General features: G+C 39.0%; 1 protein-coding gene across 1 annotated transcript in view; it reads left to right on the forward strand.

Annotated features, from left to right (window-relative positions):
• Positions 1 to 4753, forward strand: part of LOC131682800 (ubiquitin carboxyl-terminal hydrolase 38) — a 354353-nt gene extending 349600 nt beyond the window's left edge. The window contains exon 9 of the mRNA XM_058964558.1: positions 4488 to 4753. Within this exon, the coding sequence (XP_058820541.1) occupies positions 4488 to 4533 (46 nt within the window). The 3' untranslated portion in view covers positions 4534 to 4753. The remainder of the gene's footprint in view (positions 1 to 4487) is intronic.
• The last annotated feature ends 10819 nt before the right edge of the window (positions 4754 to 15572 follow it).

Consider the following 15572-nt stretch of genomic DNA (forward strand, 5'->3'; position numbering starts at 1 on the left):
GTGTTTTCAACAATTGCTGCGACCGCTTCAGGGTAGCGTAATTCGAAGTCCTTCGCATTTATATTTTTTACGTATTGCGCTGAGCACGGCGAGCATGTCGCTCCAAATGTCGCAACGTCCATGATGTATACTTCTGGGACAGATGTTGCATTAGTACGCCACAGGAATCGCTGAAACTGGCGATCTTCTTCCCGTATCAGTAGCTGATGAAACATTTGTCGAATGTCGCCAGTTATCGCATACTGTTTTGGACGGAAGCGACACAGAACGGTCAGAAGTGGGGTCACTAAATCCGGACCTTTTAGTAAATTCAAATTCAACGACGTTCCACCAGAGCGCGCTGCAGCATCCCACACGACGCGGATTTTGTTGGGTTTCCTTGGGTTGTGTACTACACCGAGCGGTAGATACCACACACGACGAGGATCGCAATCGCGCAGCTCATTCACCCACGCTTTATGTGCATAGCCCCTGGCTTGGTACTCGTCGATCTGTTCATGTACGGTTTTCTTTAATTCCGGATCTGCTTCAAGTCGACGTTCTAAACACTGTAGCCGACGCTCTGCCATCGGGTAGCTGTTAGGAAACTCGATTTTATCACTTTTCCAAAGTAAACCTGTCTCGAATCTGCCAGATTTGGTACGCCTTGTTGTTTCACTAAGGATCTTTCGGGCGCGTAAATCATCCTCCGATTCTGGCGGTGCACGTACTTGGACTCCCAAATTTTCGAACATAAAAAAATCTTTGACCATTTCACCTAATTCTCGATCTCCGTTACAACTGCAGGCATGAACCATGACGCGCTCAGTTCCAGCGGATTCTCGTCGACCTCCAAAAATAGTCCATCCTAGTCGTGTTTTTATAGCTACAGGCTCATTGTCTCGTCTATCCCGTTTATTTAGAGGTAACTTTAGTCGAGAATTGTCTACTCCGATTAAAATCCCGGGAGCTGCTTCGGTATAGCTTTGAACTGGAAGTCCTTGCAGGTATGGAAATCGCTTCGCTAGATCTTGGTAATCTAAGCTTTGCCTTGGCAAGTTGAGGCTCTCGATCGTGCGCACATCTCGAAGGGCGTATTCTTCTTTTCCATTAATCCCTGAGATGCTTAGCTGTACCTTTTTCGAACAGGATTCTTTTCTGGTCACGTTGCTGGTCCATTGGAGACAGAGAGGACTTTCGACTCCATTTAGGCCAAGCTCTTCAGCAAGTTCCTTGTCTAGCAGTGTCAAATCAGAGCCGTCGTCGAAAAACGCAAAGGTTGGTACTGATTTTCCGTTGCTATGCAGTAAAACTGGTAATATTTTGAAAAGCGAAGATGTCCGATGACAATGTGTGGATACTAACGAAGGACTAGAACGAACATATTCTGTTGCGGGGAGTTTTTCTGCATGTAATAATTTATGATGTGGTTCCTTGCAGTCGTCTATTCCGCATGGCTGTTTTGTTCTACATGGCCACTTACCATGGCCAGTTAGACACCGCTTACACAAATCGTTCTGCTCCACAAACTTAAGGCGTTCTGGGATAGTATACTTTAGAAACCGGTCGCAGTTGCGAATTTTATGTTCGTTGCGTTGGCATACGCGGCAGGGTTTTGTATTTTTAATCAGGTTAGACGAAATTATTTCGTTTTCTGTTTCCGGTTCTAGATCGCGTTCTCTGGTTACTGCATGCGCATTCAGGAATCCATCCTTTTCATTTTTCGATCCAGGTCGTGTGTTATAGTCTGGTAGGCTTGAGTTCGTCGGAAAACTGACTTGGCAGGCAGCCATTTTGATAGACAGAGCGTAATCGCTGAATACCTTTAATGAAGCTTCAGGTATCCGCTGACTGTACAGTCCCCAATCTAGTCGCAGACTTGGTGGAAGTTTGCTTACCAGCTCTGTTAGCAGCATTGGGTTCGATAGATGGTCATGGAGGTTGGCTGCTTCGATATAAGTTACGAGGTTTTTGACCTCTCGACCGAATGTGACTAAGGTTTCTAGCTTGTTGACATTTGGAGGAGGTGCGTTTCGTATCTTTGAAAGCAGGCAATGTACGAGTTGCTCAGGACGATCACACTCATCTCGAAGTGTACGGAGTATTTCCGGAATCGCGGATGGTAGAGTGAGGATGCTGTGAACCTTTTCTCTGGCGCTCCCTACCAGGCTTTTTTGCAATCTTGCAAGATTTTCGTCCGGTTGGATTCCACACATCACTGTTGTCGACTCGAATGCACTTATAAACATCGGCCACTCTAACGGATCCCCACAGAATTTAGGTAGTTCTTTGCAGACTACGTGACGAGCGGCGAGCTGTTGTGGACTGATAATTCCATCCGTAGGCCACAAAAATTGCGGCTGGGGAATGAAGGTAGTTGATTGCTGGGGCGGTGGGCAGTATGTAGAATCATTTGGCATTGGCTGTTGCCTTGCGTAGTGTATACCACCTCTAGAACCTGCTTGCTGTTGTTCTGTAGGCTGTTGTTGCAATATCGGTGCCGTTTGAGCCTCTAATACGTGCTGCGCTGCCTGCCCATGGACCATATCGGGAACAGCTGTTGCAGGAAGACGGCGATCGACGTAAGAATTAGAGTAGACCGGCGGTTTTAGTACTTGTCGGACACCGGGTTGGTGATACATATTAATTTTATCAGTCGGTAAGTATACCTGCGTCGGAAGATGGGCCTCTGGATAGTACAACGATGGATTTGGAATCGATTGTTGTGCTGTAGGATGTCCAGAAAAAGAGACGGGTTGCAGACTAGTCTTCGTCGGACGCTCAATCATAGGTCCAGTCACGATCGCACCCAGATGTGGAACAGGATAGTGCCGAACATCATACGCGACAGAGCTCACTGGAAGCAAGGTTCCCATTGAATCCAAGGGTTTCGTTGCGGGGAAAATAGGCTTCGATAAACCATATGGCGTATTTGGTCGGTATTGTTGCTGTAGCTGATCTTGATCTGGGATGATCGATTGCTGTAGTCCACGAACCTGGTGCATGTGAGAGGCTGTACTCAGCTCTTGATGTTGTGCGACGGGCATCATGACTCGACGATTTTCAGGTATATTAGCCAATGTGTAAATAGGCTCGGGCACGGCATACATGTTACCTTGCGAACGTCGCAGATTAGAGATAACTGGTGGTGGAATAGAGGTTGCTACCGCTGCGGAAACATTTATGGGCGTTGACGTGTTCGCTACTGGGTGACTAGTTTCTGCTAGAGCTTTATTTTGTTCGTCAACCCAGATACGTACACCCATCTGACTGTGCCGACTGCTGTGATTCGTCGCACTACTTCCTTCGCTATCAGCCTCTACCTCTAGCTGGTGCTTTTGAGCCAAGTATTCCCGTTCCTTTTGGGCTTGCAGCATTAGAAGCTTATCCTCCAGAGCCTTCTTCTCTTCAAGGTGTTTTAAACGAAGTCTAGCGCTCTTGGATGTCCTGCCTGATGCAATGGATCCGCAGAACGTAGAGCAGTGGCAGCATCTCCAGGATCGGTTAACGATTGAGCTCTCTACTCCTGCACAGCCGAAGTGCCACCAAGTGTTGCAATTGTCGCAGGCCACCATGTCCTCGACATGATCTGGGCGGTCGCAACCCTTACAATTAAATCCTACTGAAGGTTGCATCGTAACCTGACTGGAATCCGCAGTATTGTCGGCTCCCAAAGTACTCATCATTCGTAATTTTTGAGAATGTTAGAGTTTTTGTAGTCTGTCTTATTGGCAAGACTCAAACTGAAATTTATTAACATAAATGTAGTTGATAATTCCATTGATCTAATCATACTTACAATTAGTATCTAACCGAGTATATTGACGACCGAGTTCTTTTACTATGAATTGCCGACTAATACTCTCCACGCGATTTCAGTGCTATCAAATTAGGGTTAATTTAGTATTACATAGGTTAGGTTAATTTTAGTCATTTCAAATTCATCATACCTTATCGCTATATATGTTATTTTAGGCCAATATGCACTGTGGCACCTCAATGTTTAGTACCTAAATACTGTGCATAAAGAAAATATCTTATAAATTATAAAAAAGCTCTAATTATGGGAATTCTATCGGGCTCGGGCTTAATCTATCACCTTCGACTGTCACATCTAATCTAATCCATTACTTTCGACTGCCACATTTGACGTTCCTGTCCTGTGCAACGGCGCGATGATTTGGCTGTTCGCACGGCTTACCGTGAGCGAGGGGCTTGTTTCGTACGTGAGATAACAAATACGGTATTACTGTACGAAATTTAGTTTTAATTACAGATTTTGGTAAAACTATTCGTATTCAACAGAACGTTCGGTAAAGTTTGACATATATTCTGTCAAATAAACCATGTTTACCGAATAATCAATTATCTTTCGATCATTACCGAAATTTGCGTCAATTTGAGTGTGTAGGGTCCGGTAGAAGCTATCGAATTACATATTTTTGGCACTACGGTTCCTTCGAACTGTTTTGTTTCGTTATTCTAATCTAAGTTTTTTTTCTTTTCAGGTATTCAGAATTACAAGGGTCCTATTCTCACAGTCACGGCACTTAGTGATTAGTAGTTACTAGGTGACACCCGGTCAAACCATTCGCAATTTGATTCGGAATCCCGAATGGAGTCAGTATGGATTCCAACTCAAATGCAACAACCGATTCTGAAACCGATTGAGTCGGAATCCATACTGACTCCATTCAGAGATCCGAACCGGTTCCGGAATGAGTTTAACTGGGCGTGACTGTGAGAATAGGGCCCATGGTGTTGTCGTGTAGGTGGATTCCACCGACTGTGCACTTCCTTGTAGAAGATGTATATAATGTAAATATTTGTTTGAATAAAGTTTGGCATGACATATTCTTGACTTTCTTTTTATTTACGTGTATTTTTCAATATTCAAAACAACTAATAAACTAATTGTAATATAATACAGTTTTTTTAAAGCATGCCATAGACGATGCAACAGAGCATCTGCTACATCACGTGTCCCCAATTATTCACCACGAGCTTGGTTCAAAAATCCATAGTGACTATTTGAGGACACCATGTGACGTGGGTTCTGTTGCCTCGCCTATGGGTTTAATATTCTGGTTGCAGTTGAAAACTGGAAAATCCAACCAGGGACAATCGTATTTTCTCAGGTGCTAAATAATGGTATCACGTCGGAAGTAGTGCGCTGTATTCGTACAATGATGCGCTATACAGCGCACCAGTCCCGTAATCAGGGAGAAAACAAAAGAACAAAAGAAAAAACCATTGTCGCTGGTTGGATTTTCCAGGTTTCAACTGTAACGATAACACATTATTCAACAATCTTTCATATCACAAAAGAGGTGAAATTCAATGACAGATCACATGCTTTTTAAGAATGGTTTATTGAAATTAATAAGTACACCACGTAGCTACTATTAAAATATTTTATAAAAGACACGGGAGAAGTCACGTCACGTATGACGTGAAACTCAGGTGGAATGAGAGTTCACAGCTTTTTTTTCTTAAAAACAACAGACGCATCATATAGGTTATATTAAGGTATCTTGTAAAAATATGTGAAATGTCATGTAAGTATTACGTGAAACACAGATGAGTGTTCATGAGTTCATTCGGTGTTACCGGATAGAATTTTACAATAGCATTTACGCTACAAACAATCATAAAACAATAAATATTATAGTTATTACTGTTTCAACATTGTTCGATGCCAAGTTCTCACAGATTTACAATAAAATTACATGTAACAATAAATTTCACTGTTCAGCAAAACACTGATACAGTGCATTCACATTAAATTTTACTGTTTTCGAGAAAAAAATGAATGGAGAAACATTGATTTTTAATGTTAAGTTACATGACCACCTCTTTTTTCCGCTGTAAGTTTATTTTACATTGAAATTTACTGTAAAAACGTTAAATTTTATTGTTTTTGTATTGTAGTATAACACCAAAACTTACTGTAAATTATTGTAAAATTACTGTACTGTCACAGTGAAAATCATGGTTTTGTTACTGTACATTTCTATTCGGGGTTATCTACGATCCACGTTAGTGTTAAGTGAAAAGTGCGATGAAAAAAATCACGTATGTTTTCACGTAGCATTAACGTGTGGATTATTTTGAGTGATACATAAAAACTATAGTTACTATATTCATAGTTAGGCGGACAGAAAAGCCGGAAAACTGGCAGCTCTTATTTCAGGAAGAAAACACTGGCATCCAATGCAAATGTTCAAGCCCTAGCTTAGTAGTTTCATTGTTTACGTCTTGAGTAAGAACTCTACATGTACGTATAGCGAAACAAGATCGAAGGAATAATGTAGTTTAATACTTTTGCGAATATCTTTCGGCGCTACAGAAAAAATATTGTTTATTTTCGTTTCTCTATGTTCGATAACACAAGGAAAGAGTAAAGTAATTATCACCATAATCACAATACCTTTTCCATATACACCCAAAGAGAACATGTTGTGTGACGTCATGATCGATTGGCTCCGGCGTTTGACATATTCAATTGGCTCCGCTCAGTGTCTCCGCCTAACTATGCATATAGTAACCATAAAAAAAATTAGCCCTATCGCGGTAAAAAAGCGGACGAACATGGTCAGGTGATAAACAGTTTGACGTTTGACTCAACTCGCCTGATTGCCCCTAGGAACAAATGCAATTTGCGAATGCGATTTGAAGGCCATTTCAATACAAATTTCCTGACGACTGAAATGGACTTAGTTATTTTTTGTGTTTTTCAAACATGGCGGTTCATGTTTGGCTTAAGCTTAAAATTGTTTTTTAATCAATAGGGATCTTCAATTTGGAAAAATTGCCTCAGTTTTTCATACACTTATATCATTCTCAAACCTTAATTATTCTTTTCTGATTTTTAAATTAAAAAAAAAAAACAAATCAAATTCAACCAACAAATTGACAGTTGTCCTACTAAATGACGTATCTGCAATTATCTCGTTCGCCTCATTGTTAACCGGGACATCACCCCACACATCATGATCTGGTACCCAGTAAAGTTCAGCCGGAAATAAACTGGAATTCTGGCTGGTTCCAGTTCGTCCACGGGCTCCAGTGACACAACCGATTCTAACTAGAATCGGTTGTGTCACTGGAGCCGGAATACGAAATGGAACCAGCCAGAATTCCGGTTCATTTCCGGCTGAGCTTAACTGGGTACTTTTGCAATCCGCTACCCGGTCAAACCATTCGGAATTTGATTAGGAATCCTGAATGGAGTCATTATGGATTCCAAATCAAATGCAACAACCGATTCTGAGTCGGAATCGGTTGTTGCATTTGATTTGGAATCCATAATGACTCCATTCAGAAATCCAAACCGGTTCCGGAATAAGTTTAACTGGGTAGCCGCCTGCTATCCCAAGTTTCATCTGCAAACTATGGTAGATCTGATAAGGCAACCTATAGAGTCGTGCAAGTCGCATGGGTTTGGATGTGTTATTGTCCTAAAAGAAAACAAACTAAAAAATGTTTTTTTTTCAATAGTTTCGGGCCTAAAAATAGAAAAAGGACTGAGATATTAACTCACGGTACTAATCTGCATCAGAATATGCCTTAACCCGCGCACCCATAAAGATCCCTATTGGCGTGTTCTCGCTTGTATTTTGTTTATTCAGTGCACTTCATTTAGCTAACGAATGTGGGAAATTGTGGAATCGTGTGTAAGTATAGTGGAACAAGATCTCTGACTTAAAGTCTTAATGAAAGTCAGATTGTGGTAAATTTTGGTATGCAATACTAATTTCACCATTGATTCTTCCTATAGTTTGGTGGTGATTACCTAGTGTACTGTTAAGTTTATGTGAGTCGATAATGAATCCGAAAATAAGTATTATTTGTGATTTTCATATGAGGTAATTAAGGGCGATTAAATGGCACGTACCTGGGCGATTTGGGGGCGATTTAAGGGCGGTTAGAGAGGCAAAAGAAATGACGGCGGCAAATCGCCCAAATGTTGCATTTGAAATAGCCAAATTGCCAACAATTTGGTGGCAAATTGAATGGCAATTAGCGCATCCGAGATGGCAAATAGCCCCCTGTTAGCCAGCAACTTGCCCTTTTTGACTGGGATAATAAAAAGAATCCCTATCAAAAAAATGCGGACGAACATGGTCAGGCGATTTAAAAGTTTGACGTTTGACTCAACTCGCCTGTGCTAATTGCCCCTAGGAACAAATGCAATATGCGATTTAAAGGCAATTCCAATAATTAGACAAATTTTCTGGCGGCTGAAATGGACTTGGTTGTTTTTCGCGTTTTTCAAACATGGCGGTTCATGTTTGGCTTAAGTTTAAAATTGTTTTTTTTTAAACAATTGGCGCGTTCCCGCTTGTATTTTGTTTGTTTAGTGCACTTAATTTAGCCAACGAATGTGGAAAATTGTGGAATCATGTGTAAGTATAGTGGAACAAGATCTCTGAGTCTAAATGAAAGTCAGATTGTGGTAAGTTTTGGTGTGCAATACGAATTTCACCATCGATTCTTCCTATAGTCTGGTGGTGATTACCTAGTGTACCGATAAATTTATGTGAGTAGATAGTGAATCCGAAAATAATTATTACTTTTAATTTTCATATCAGGCAATTAAGAGCGATTAAATGGCGCGTTCCCTGGGCGATTTAAGGGCGGGTAGAGCGGCAAAAAAATGACGGCGGCAAATCGCCCAAATGTTGCATATAAAATAGCTTCCTAATTGCCAGCAAATTGCTGGCAAATTGTAGGGCAATTAGCGCATCCGAGTTGGCCCCCCGCTACAGCAACTTGCCCTTTTTGACTGGGCTAGAATAACAAAGAGACGCCATGTTCCGTTTGGAATTCCAATTTTACTGTCAATGTCATTCCAAACGAACAAGAGAGTTGTCAATCGTAAATGTTTAGCATTATGTGGCATTGTTTTTAAGGAAGTATTGTTATGCAATTCATTAAAATTACTAAAGATTTTAAAGATAAAAATTATATCCTCATACCAAATTTGTTACAATACCGTCGTGTTTAGAAACGCTAAAGAGAAAAGGGCTTGGTTTGATGGGGGCACGAAATTCAGCATGAGGGTAACGAATACCAAATGATGCAAATAATAAATTTTGGCCTAATATAGTTTTGCTGCTGCAAAATACGATTCCTGCGGATATAACTATGTTTTAGCTGGTCGAGGAACTCAGCAGACCAGAAGTCGCATCGGATTTTTATATTGTTTAGAGGAAACAAACGGAACCAAACAAGTTTGGTGAGGCTTGCACATTTGCAGTGTTGCCTGTGACCTGTAGCCTGGGTGCTAGTTGAATTGTTTTCACTGAATTAAGATGGCGTCTCTTTGTTATTCTAGTCTCTTTACCCCACACGCAGAAAAATTTAGCATATTTAAACCAAAAATATGTGTTATTGAATTCAATCAATTATTGTTTATCACTTTAACCAACAAAATTATTAATTTCACAATATTTTTTACATTTCTTATAAAAGAAATGTATAGAATTCGCTCAAACATTCAAAATTTTTTCCGAGGCCCGCAGGGCCGAGTCTTATGTACCAATCGACTCAGCTCGACGATTTGGGACAATGTCTGTGTGTGCGTGTGTGTGTGTGTGTGTGTGTAACGGACAAATTCTCATTCGTGTTTCACAGCAATGACTGAACCGATCTTATCCAAACTAATTTTAAATGAAAGAACTAAAAACAGTAAGAATTAATTTGTTTTTGATTCTGATGTTTAGTTTCCGAATATGAATGTTTGAATACATAAAAATGGCGTTTCTTGCAATTTTTTAAATTATCTGCTGAAATTGACAATATAGATTAACAATTTATATGTTTTTAGACAGCTTCAACGAATACCTTTCGAACAAGCTATAGATTGTTGAAATCGGACTATTATCAAAAGAGATATTTAACATTAAATGCGGACGAAAGATTTTTATCATTTCCCATTGCCAGAAATATGACCAAAAACATGTAATCTATTATTAACGCCAAAACGGCTTATTTTAGGTCAATAGTATCTTCGGAGAATATAATGGAGGCAATATGCCCTTTCTTTTGGTATTGTGATTTGCTGATTAATCCCGCTATGAGTGAGATGTTTTCACAAATTTTCTTGGAAGTGATTATATTGAAATGATGCCTTCAGCAAATTTGTAGCTCTTACTTTTGCGAATAACTTTACTGAAGACTTCAAATATCTATTTTGAATATTTTAAAAGTTATGGCTTGTTGTTTGTGGATTACTCTTTGTCGCCTATTTATTGTTCATTATAGTAATAATCCATTGAAATAAGCCAAACATTATTTCGATAAAACGAATTTTGTATTTAATTTTTCTATCTACAACCGCTAGAAACAATCACCGAACACTTCCAAGTTGTCTGGAAGGAATTTGATAACTTATCAGTGCAAAAATATTCATTTGTACGAACCTTCTGTCTGCAATTTTTCTAACTTTTAACCATCGGATCGATCTGAAACATCGGAAAATGAAAGCGAAGTAAATAACTCCAAGCAACGGCGTAGCCAAGAGAAGGTTTTGGGGTTTAACACCATACAACAACCACCACAAAAAAATTTGATTGGAGTTGAAAAATTAATTGATGCTGACTGATTTAATTCAATATTACAATAACAATTATCTGATCCGTAGATTGATAACCTGTTGTTGTAAACATCATGAGGACTTTTGATAAATTGTCGGAATGGGGTTCTGATATGTAACTGATCTATTGGTCTTGATTTCACAGTTGTCTAATTGCATCAATATCAAATTCCTGCCTGAAAACATTCCAATAGAAAATTCCAGAGTTCTGAAATCAATCATAATCCTCAGATTTATTTTCAAATTGAGCTCGTTTTTGTAGAGATGTACTGTAATAAGGGTCTTTATTTAATAGGAAGCGAAGTTAAAATTGATTTAATGTCTATGAAACATAGAACTGCTCACCAAAAAAATGCATAACTTTCAACATTTGCTAAAAATGTTTTTGCCTTTCTCATTCACTCTAAAATTCGTCAATCTAATCCCGCCCCGGAGAGCCGTGTGTCATATGCCAATCGACTGAGTTCGTCGAGATCGGAAAATGTCTGTGTGTGTATGTATGTGTGTGTATGTGTGTATGTGGAAAAAATGTGACCTCTGTTTCTCAGAGATGGCTGGACCGATTTGCACAAAGTTAGTCTCAAATGAAAGGTACAACCTTCCCATCGGCTGCTATTGAATTTTTTATTGATTGGACTTCCGGTTCCGGAGTTACGAGTTGAAGAGTGCAATCACACAGCAAATTCCCATATAAACTGAAATGAAAAATTTTCAAAATCAAATTTGTATTTTTGATGCAAAATGACTTTAAAATGCATGAAACATTGAGATGTTTGACAAAAATTAACTTTTTTGGACTTTGGTACATTATTGCCTTTCTCATATAGAAAGGTTATGCAATCACTCTAAAATCGTTAATCATACCGGCCCGGAGGGAGTATGCAGTGAGGGGTTGCTACTTTAAAATTAAAACTAGTTTAAAATTTCTTAACAAGTTGAAAATTTTCGGCAGGACCCGGATCTCCCGGATCTTTCTCCTTGATCCGCCGCTGGTTTCAAGCGATGTTTCAGTATCACATAGTATCTTAAGATCGTGGCTGTCGATCTGTTGTATGTATGTGCAAATTGTACTGAACACGTAATATTCATTTCCACCATTGTATTGAACATAACCAGCCATGGAATCGTAGTCTGGACAAATGAGGCAAGCACAATTGCACTACTAGGTGGATTAAAATAGGTTTTTATTTTGGGAATGCGTCGAGTTGAGACGAAAACGTAATATGATTAATAACGAGGATAACACTTTCCGAATGTAGAGAGAAATTTATGAAAAATGACGATTACCATTCGACTCTAGCAGGTTCTAATCGATTTTGATGAGCATTTGATTTTTTTTGTATGACCAATTATATATATAGGTCAAATGTTTAAAAACAGTAATTTAAGGTCAAGATAGCATCATTTTGAAACCGCCAATTTCGGAGGTTGAGTATCTTCGATGAGTTTTACAAACGTTAAACAGCGCATCATTTGATAAAATAATTTTGACGGTATATCGTCTACGGTATTCGCTAAAGACACGAACTCTGTTACTATTTTCTGAAAAATTAATTCTGCATAATTTTAAAACTTCAAAAATTACGGTTTCGGAATTATGCCGTTTGGACAGTAAGATCGATTTTCACCAAACCCCCACCAAACCGAATTTCTGGCTACGCCGCTTATTTCAAATAAGTAGAAACAAAGTCGTTCTACACTCGTTCAAAAGAAACTTGTTCGAATGCTGAATATATATTTTAACACATTGAAACACCGATTTTATCAACCAAATATGAACATATGTTTGATGGGCTCTAGCAGACGAACAAGACTGAATTCGAGTAAATCCTTTCTTGAGCATGTTTTCCTTATCATGAAGATGGAAATATGCAAAAATAAAAAGTTCATCATAATCAGAAATAGTTATCAGACTACATCAAGGGACGGGAAGAATATTTTAACAGCTTCAGTTTATTATAAAGAAAAAAAGTCCGATTTAGTCGATGTCCCCATTTTGTCAGCCTAAAATACACCATGAGATTGATAAAAATGGGTCTTTGTTGTATGTATTATTCACTATGTTTCACATTAATAGGTACATTTCATTTTCGGGGATTTTTTTTTGCCGAACTACAACAATTTTTAGGTAGCTTTCAAGAAGTTATTTTAAAGACTTCTTCCGAAATTTGGCGAACCTATTCCAATTCGTATACCAATTAATTGGTATACTTAAGGGTTTATATGTTGCAGATAGAGAAAATACTGAAATTTTCAGCTTTTTTCCTACACAATATTACGAAAGCTTATTAAACAATTTTTCTTAATAAGTTTGTGAAAATTATAAACTATTTGAAATTTTTTAATAGTTTTATTTTTTATTTAACCGTGATTTTTTAATAAATAGTGACCATCGCTTCACAACGTAGTCTATTTTTCATGGCTTGCGGTGAGCACGATCTCTCGAATTGCTGAACTGAAAATTATGGAATAGAAATTAATTTTTAGTATTCTTTACAGATTTAACTCGCCGCGCAGATAGCTCTGAATTAGACCCGCTGAGGCCCTAAGACGATTTCGCTAGATTATCAGAGCACTGTGCATCCAGTGCATTAACGCAAGTGACGGAAGGTTATCGAAAAGATTCGTGAAAATGAAAATTCCAGTAATGATGATGATTTTCCCAAACGGTTCGTTTTCGAGAGGTTTTTGTTTGTTCTTTGCGATAATAATTCAAATCGAAGATACTACTGGGAAGTCACCTTTAGGAAAAGTCGATGTCAAAGTAAAATTTGGAACTATGCACGCATGCACTTCAGAGAAAGCGTGATATCAGGAGCTGCGATTTCATTTCAACGCTTTTTTGTGAAAAGGGCGAGACTCACAAATGTAAACATAAGCTAATAATTCAAATTTTTTGTCTTTTGACTTAAGTGCCAATACCTTATTTAGGACTGGTGGTATCCAACGGGGAAAAAATGATCGGAAATGGTGAGTGAACTTAGCAATCATGTGAAAAAAATTCCCCCCAGAGGCGAGACTCGAACTCGCAACCTTTGAGACTCCGGCCCAATGCACTAATCCTTATGCTATCCCTGGGTATGGCGACATCCCAGAAAGAACATATGATTATCCCACTGGCGACGGTGATCGTGCCCTGCCTGCAAAGCGAAAATCACATACAACGGCAGCTGATCACCTCAACACATTTGATCTATTTAATTTCCCCGCTAGATACCAAGGCCCGGGTTTTTATTATCGTGTGAGGTCTAATTTTTAGTTCATTACCCATCGTACTTCGGTGGGTGACAGAGCTAATGAAGACTGTCGATTTCTGGTCCCTTGCCCAGTGAACAGAGCTATGACGGGAGCGAACCCGCCCGTTCGAATTAAACTAATAATTCAATTTTTTTGTCTTTTGACTTATGTGCCAATACCTTATTTAGGACTGGTGGTATCCAACGGGGAAAAATGATCGGAAATGGTGAGTGAACTAAGCAATCATGTGAAAAAAATTCCCCCCAGAGGCGAGACTCTAACTCGCAACCTTTGAGACTCCGGCCCAATGCACTAACCCTTATGCTATCCCTGGGTATGGCGACATCCCAGAAAGAACATTATTAGTTTAATTCGAACGGGCGGGTTCGCTCCCGTCATACCTCTGTTCACTGGGCAAGGGACCAGAAATCGACAGTTTTCATTAGCTCTGTCACCCACCGAAGTACGATGGGTAATGAACTAAAAATTAGACATCACACGATAATAAAAACCCGGGCCTTGGTATCTAGCGGGGAAATTAAATAGATCAAATGTGTTGGGGTGATCAGCTGCCGTTGTGTGTGATTCTCGCTTTGCAGGCAGGGCACGATCGCCGTCGCCAGTGGGATAATCATATATTCTTTCTGGGATGTCGCCATACCCAGGGATAGCATAAGGGTTAGTGCATTGGGTCGGAGTCTCAAAGGTTGCGAGTTCGTGTCTCGCCTCTGGGGGGAATTTTTTTTTCACATGATTGCTTAGTTCACTCACCATTTCCGATCATTTTCCCCGTTGTAAACATAAGGCTTTTTTCATACATGCGAATGAGGGCTTTGAAACTTGTTGCCTGTTGCCTAACCTAAAAATTTTGATTCTACGATATTGCTTTCTTAAACTACAGCAAAAAATACAACGGGCGAAACTGTATTTTTGTTTGTTTATTTAAAGTTTCACCCTCCACGCTCCATGCAAACAATCAGGGCGATACTTTTTTTTGCTATCAGTTTAGAGGCAAAACTGTTATTTTCGTATTTTTTTAGGATTATCAAACTGATACCAGCTGTAAATAGTAACAATGATCGCTATTGAAAAAATACGGACGAAATCGGTGGTGTAGAACGGTAGTTATTGTAAAAAAACGTAAGGGCGATACTTCACTGATAGGTGGGACCGAAAAAGTAAACAATCGCCAAAGGGGCGATACTATCATTTTGTCAATTTCAATAGCAAAAACAAATTTTAATTTAATAATTTCAAATACTTTATGAAGTTTTAGTTTTCGATCACTGAATCATGCAATCTAGCATGTAAAAACACAATAGTTCTTAAATAGGAAATAAAACCAAGTCTGGAAATATTCACTGTTGATTTTCTTTGAATAGTATCACTGCTAGTATCGCCCTTTTCAAGGAAAAACGTTGATTTCTTAGTTCTCAGTCGCGTTGGAAATTTGAGTAAAGTATAAACTTCAAATCGATTCAAAAAAAAAAAAATTTCGATTTTTTTGGCTCAGTACAATATATAACCCCTTTAGGAAAATTCAGTTTTCCCACAATTTAGATATTTTATTAACAGAGCATTAACAATAATTCGTTGGTATGTCTATTTTATGGGCCATTTTTTCGCTTTCCCATTGATTTGGTTTAAATTTTTCTAGCACTGTTCTATGCTGATTTGAGCGATTCTCTGAGTCCAGCCACTATCCCATGTAGTATGTGTTATCAAAAACATCGCGAAGCATCAAGTTCTAAATGTT

Source organism: Topomyia yanbarensis, chromosome 2 (genome assembly GCF_030247195.1).
Source record: "Topomyia yanbarensis strain Yona2022 chromosome 2, ASM3024719v1, whole genome shotgun sequence".
Taxonomy (NCBI): domain Eukaryota; kingdom Metazoa; phylum Arthropoda; class Insecta; order Diptera; family Culicidae; genus Topomyia; species Topomyia yanbarensis.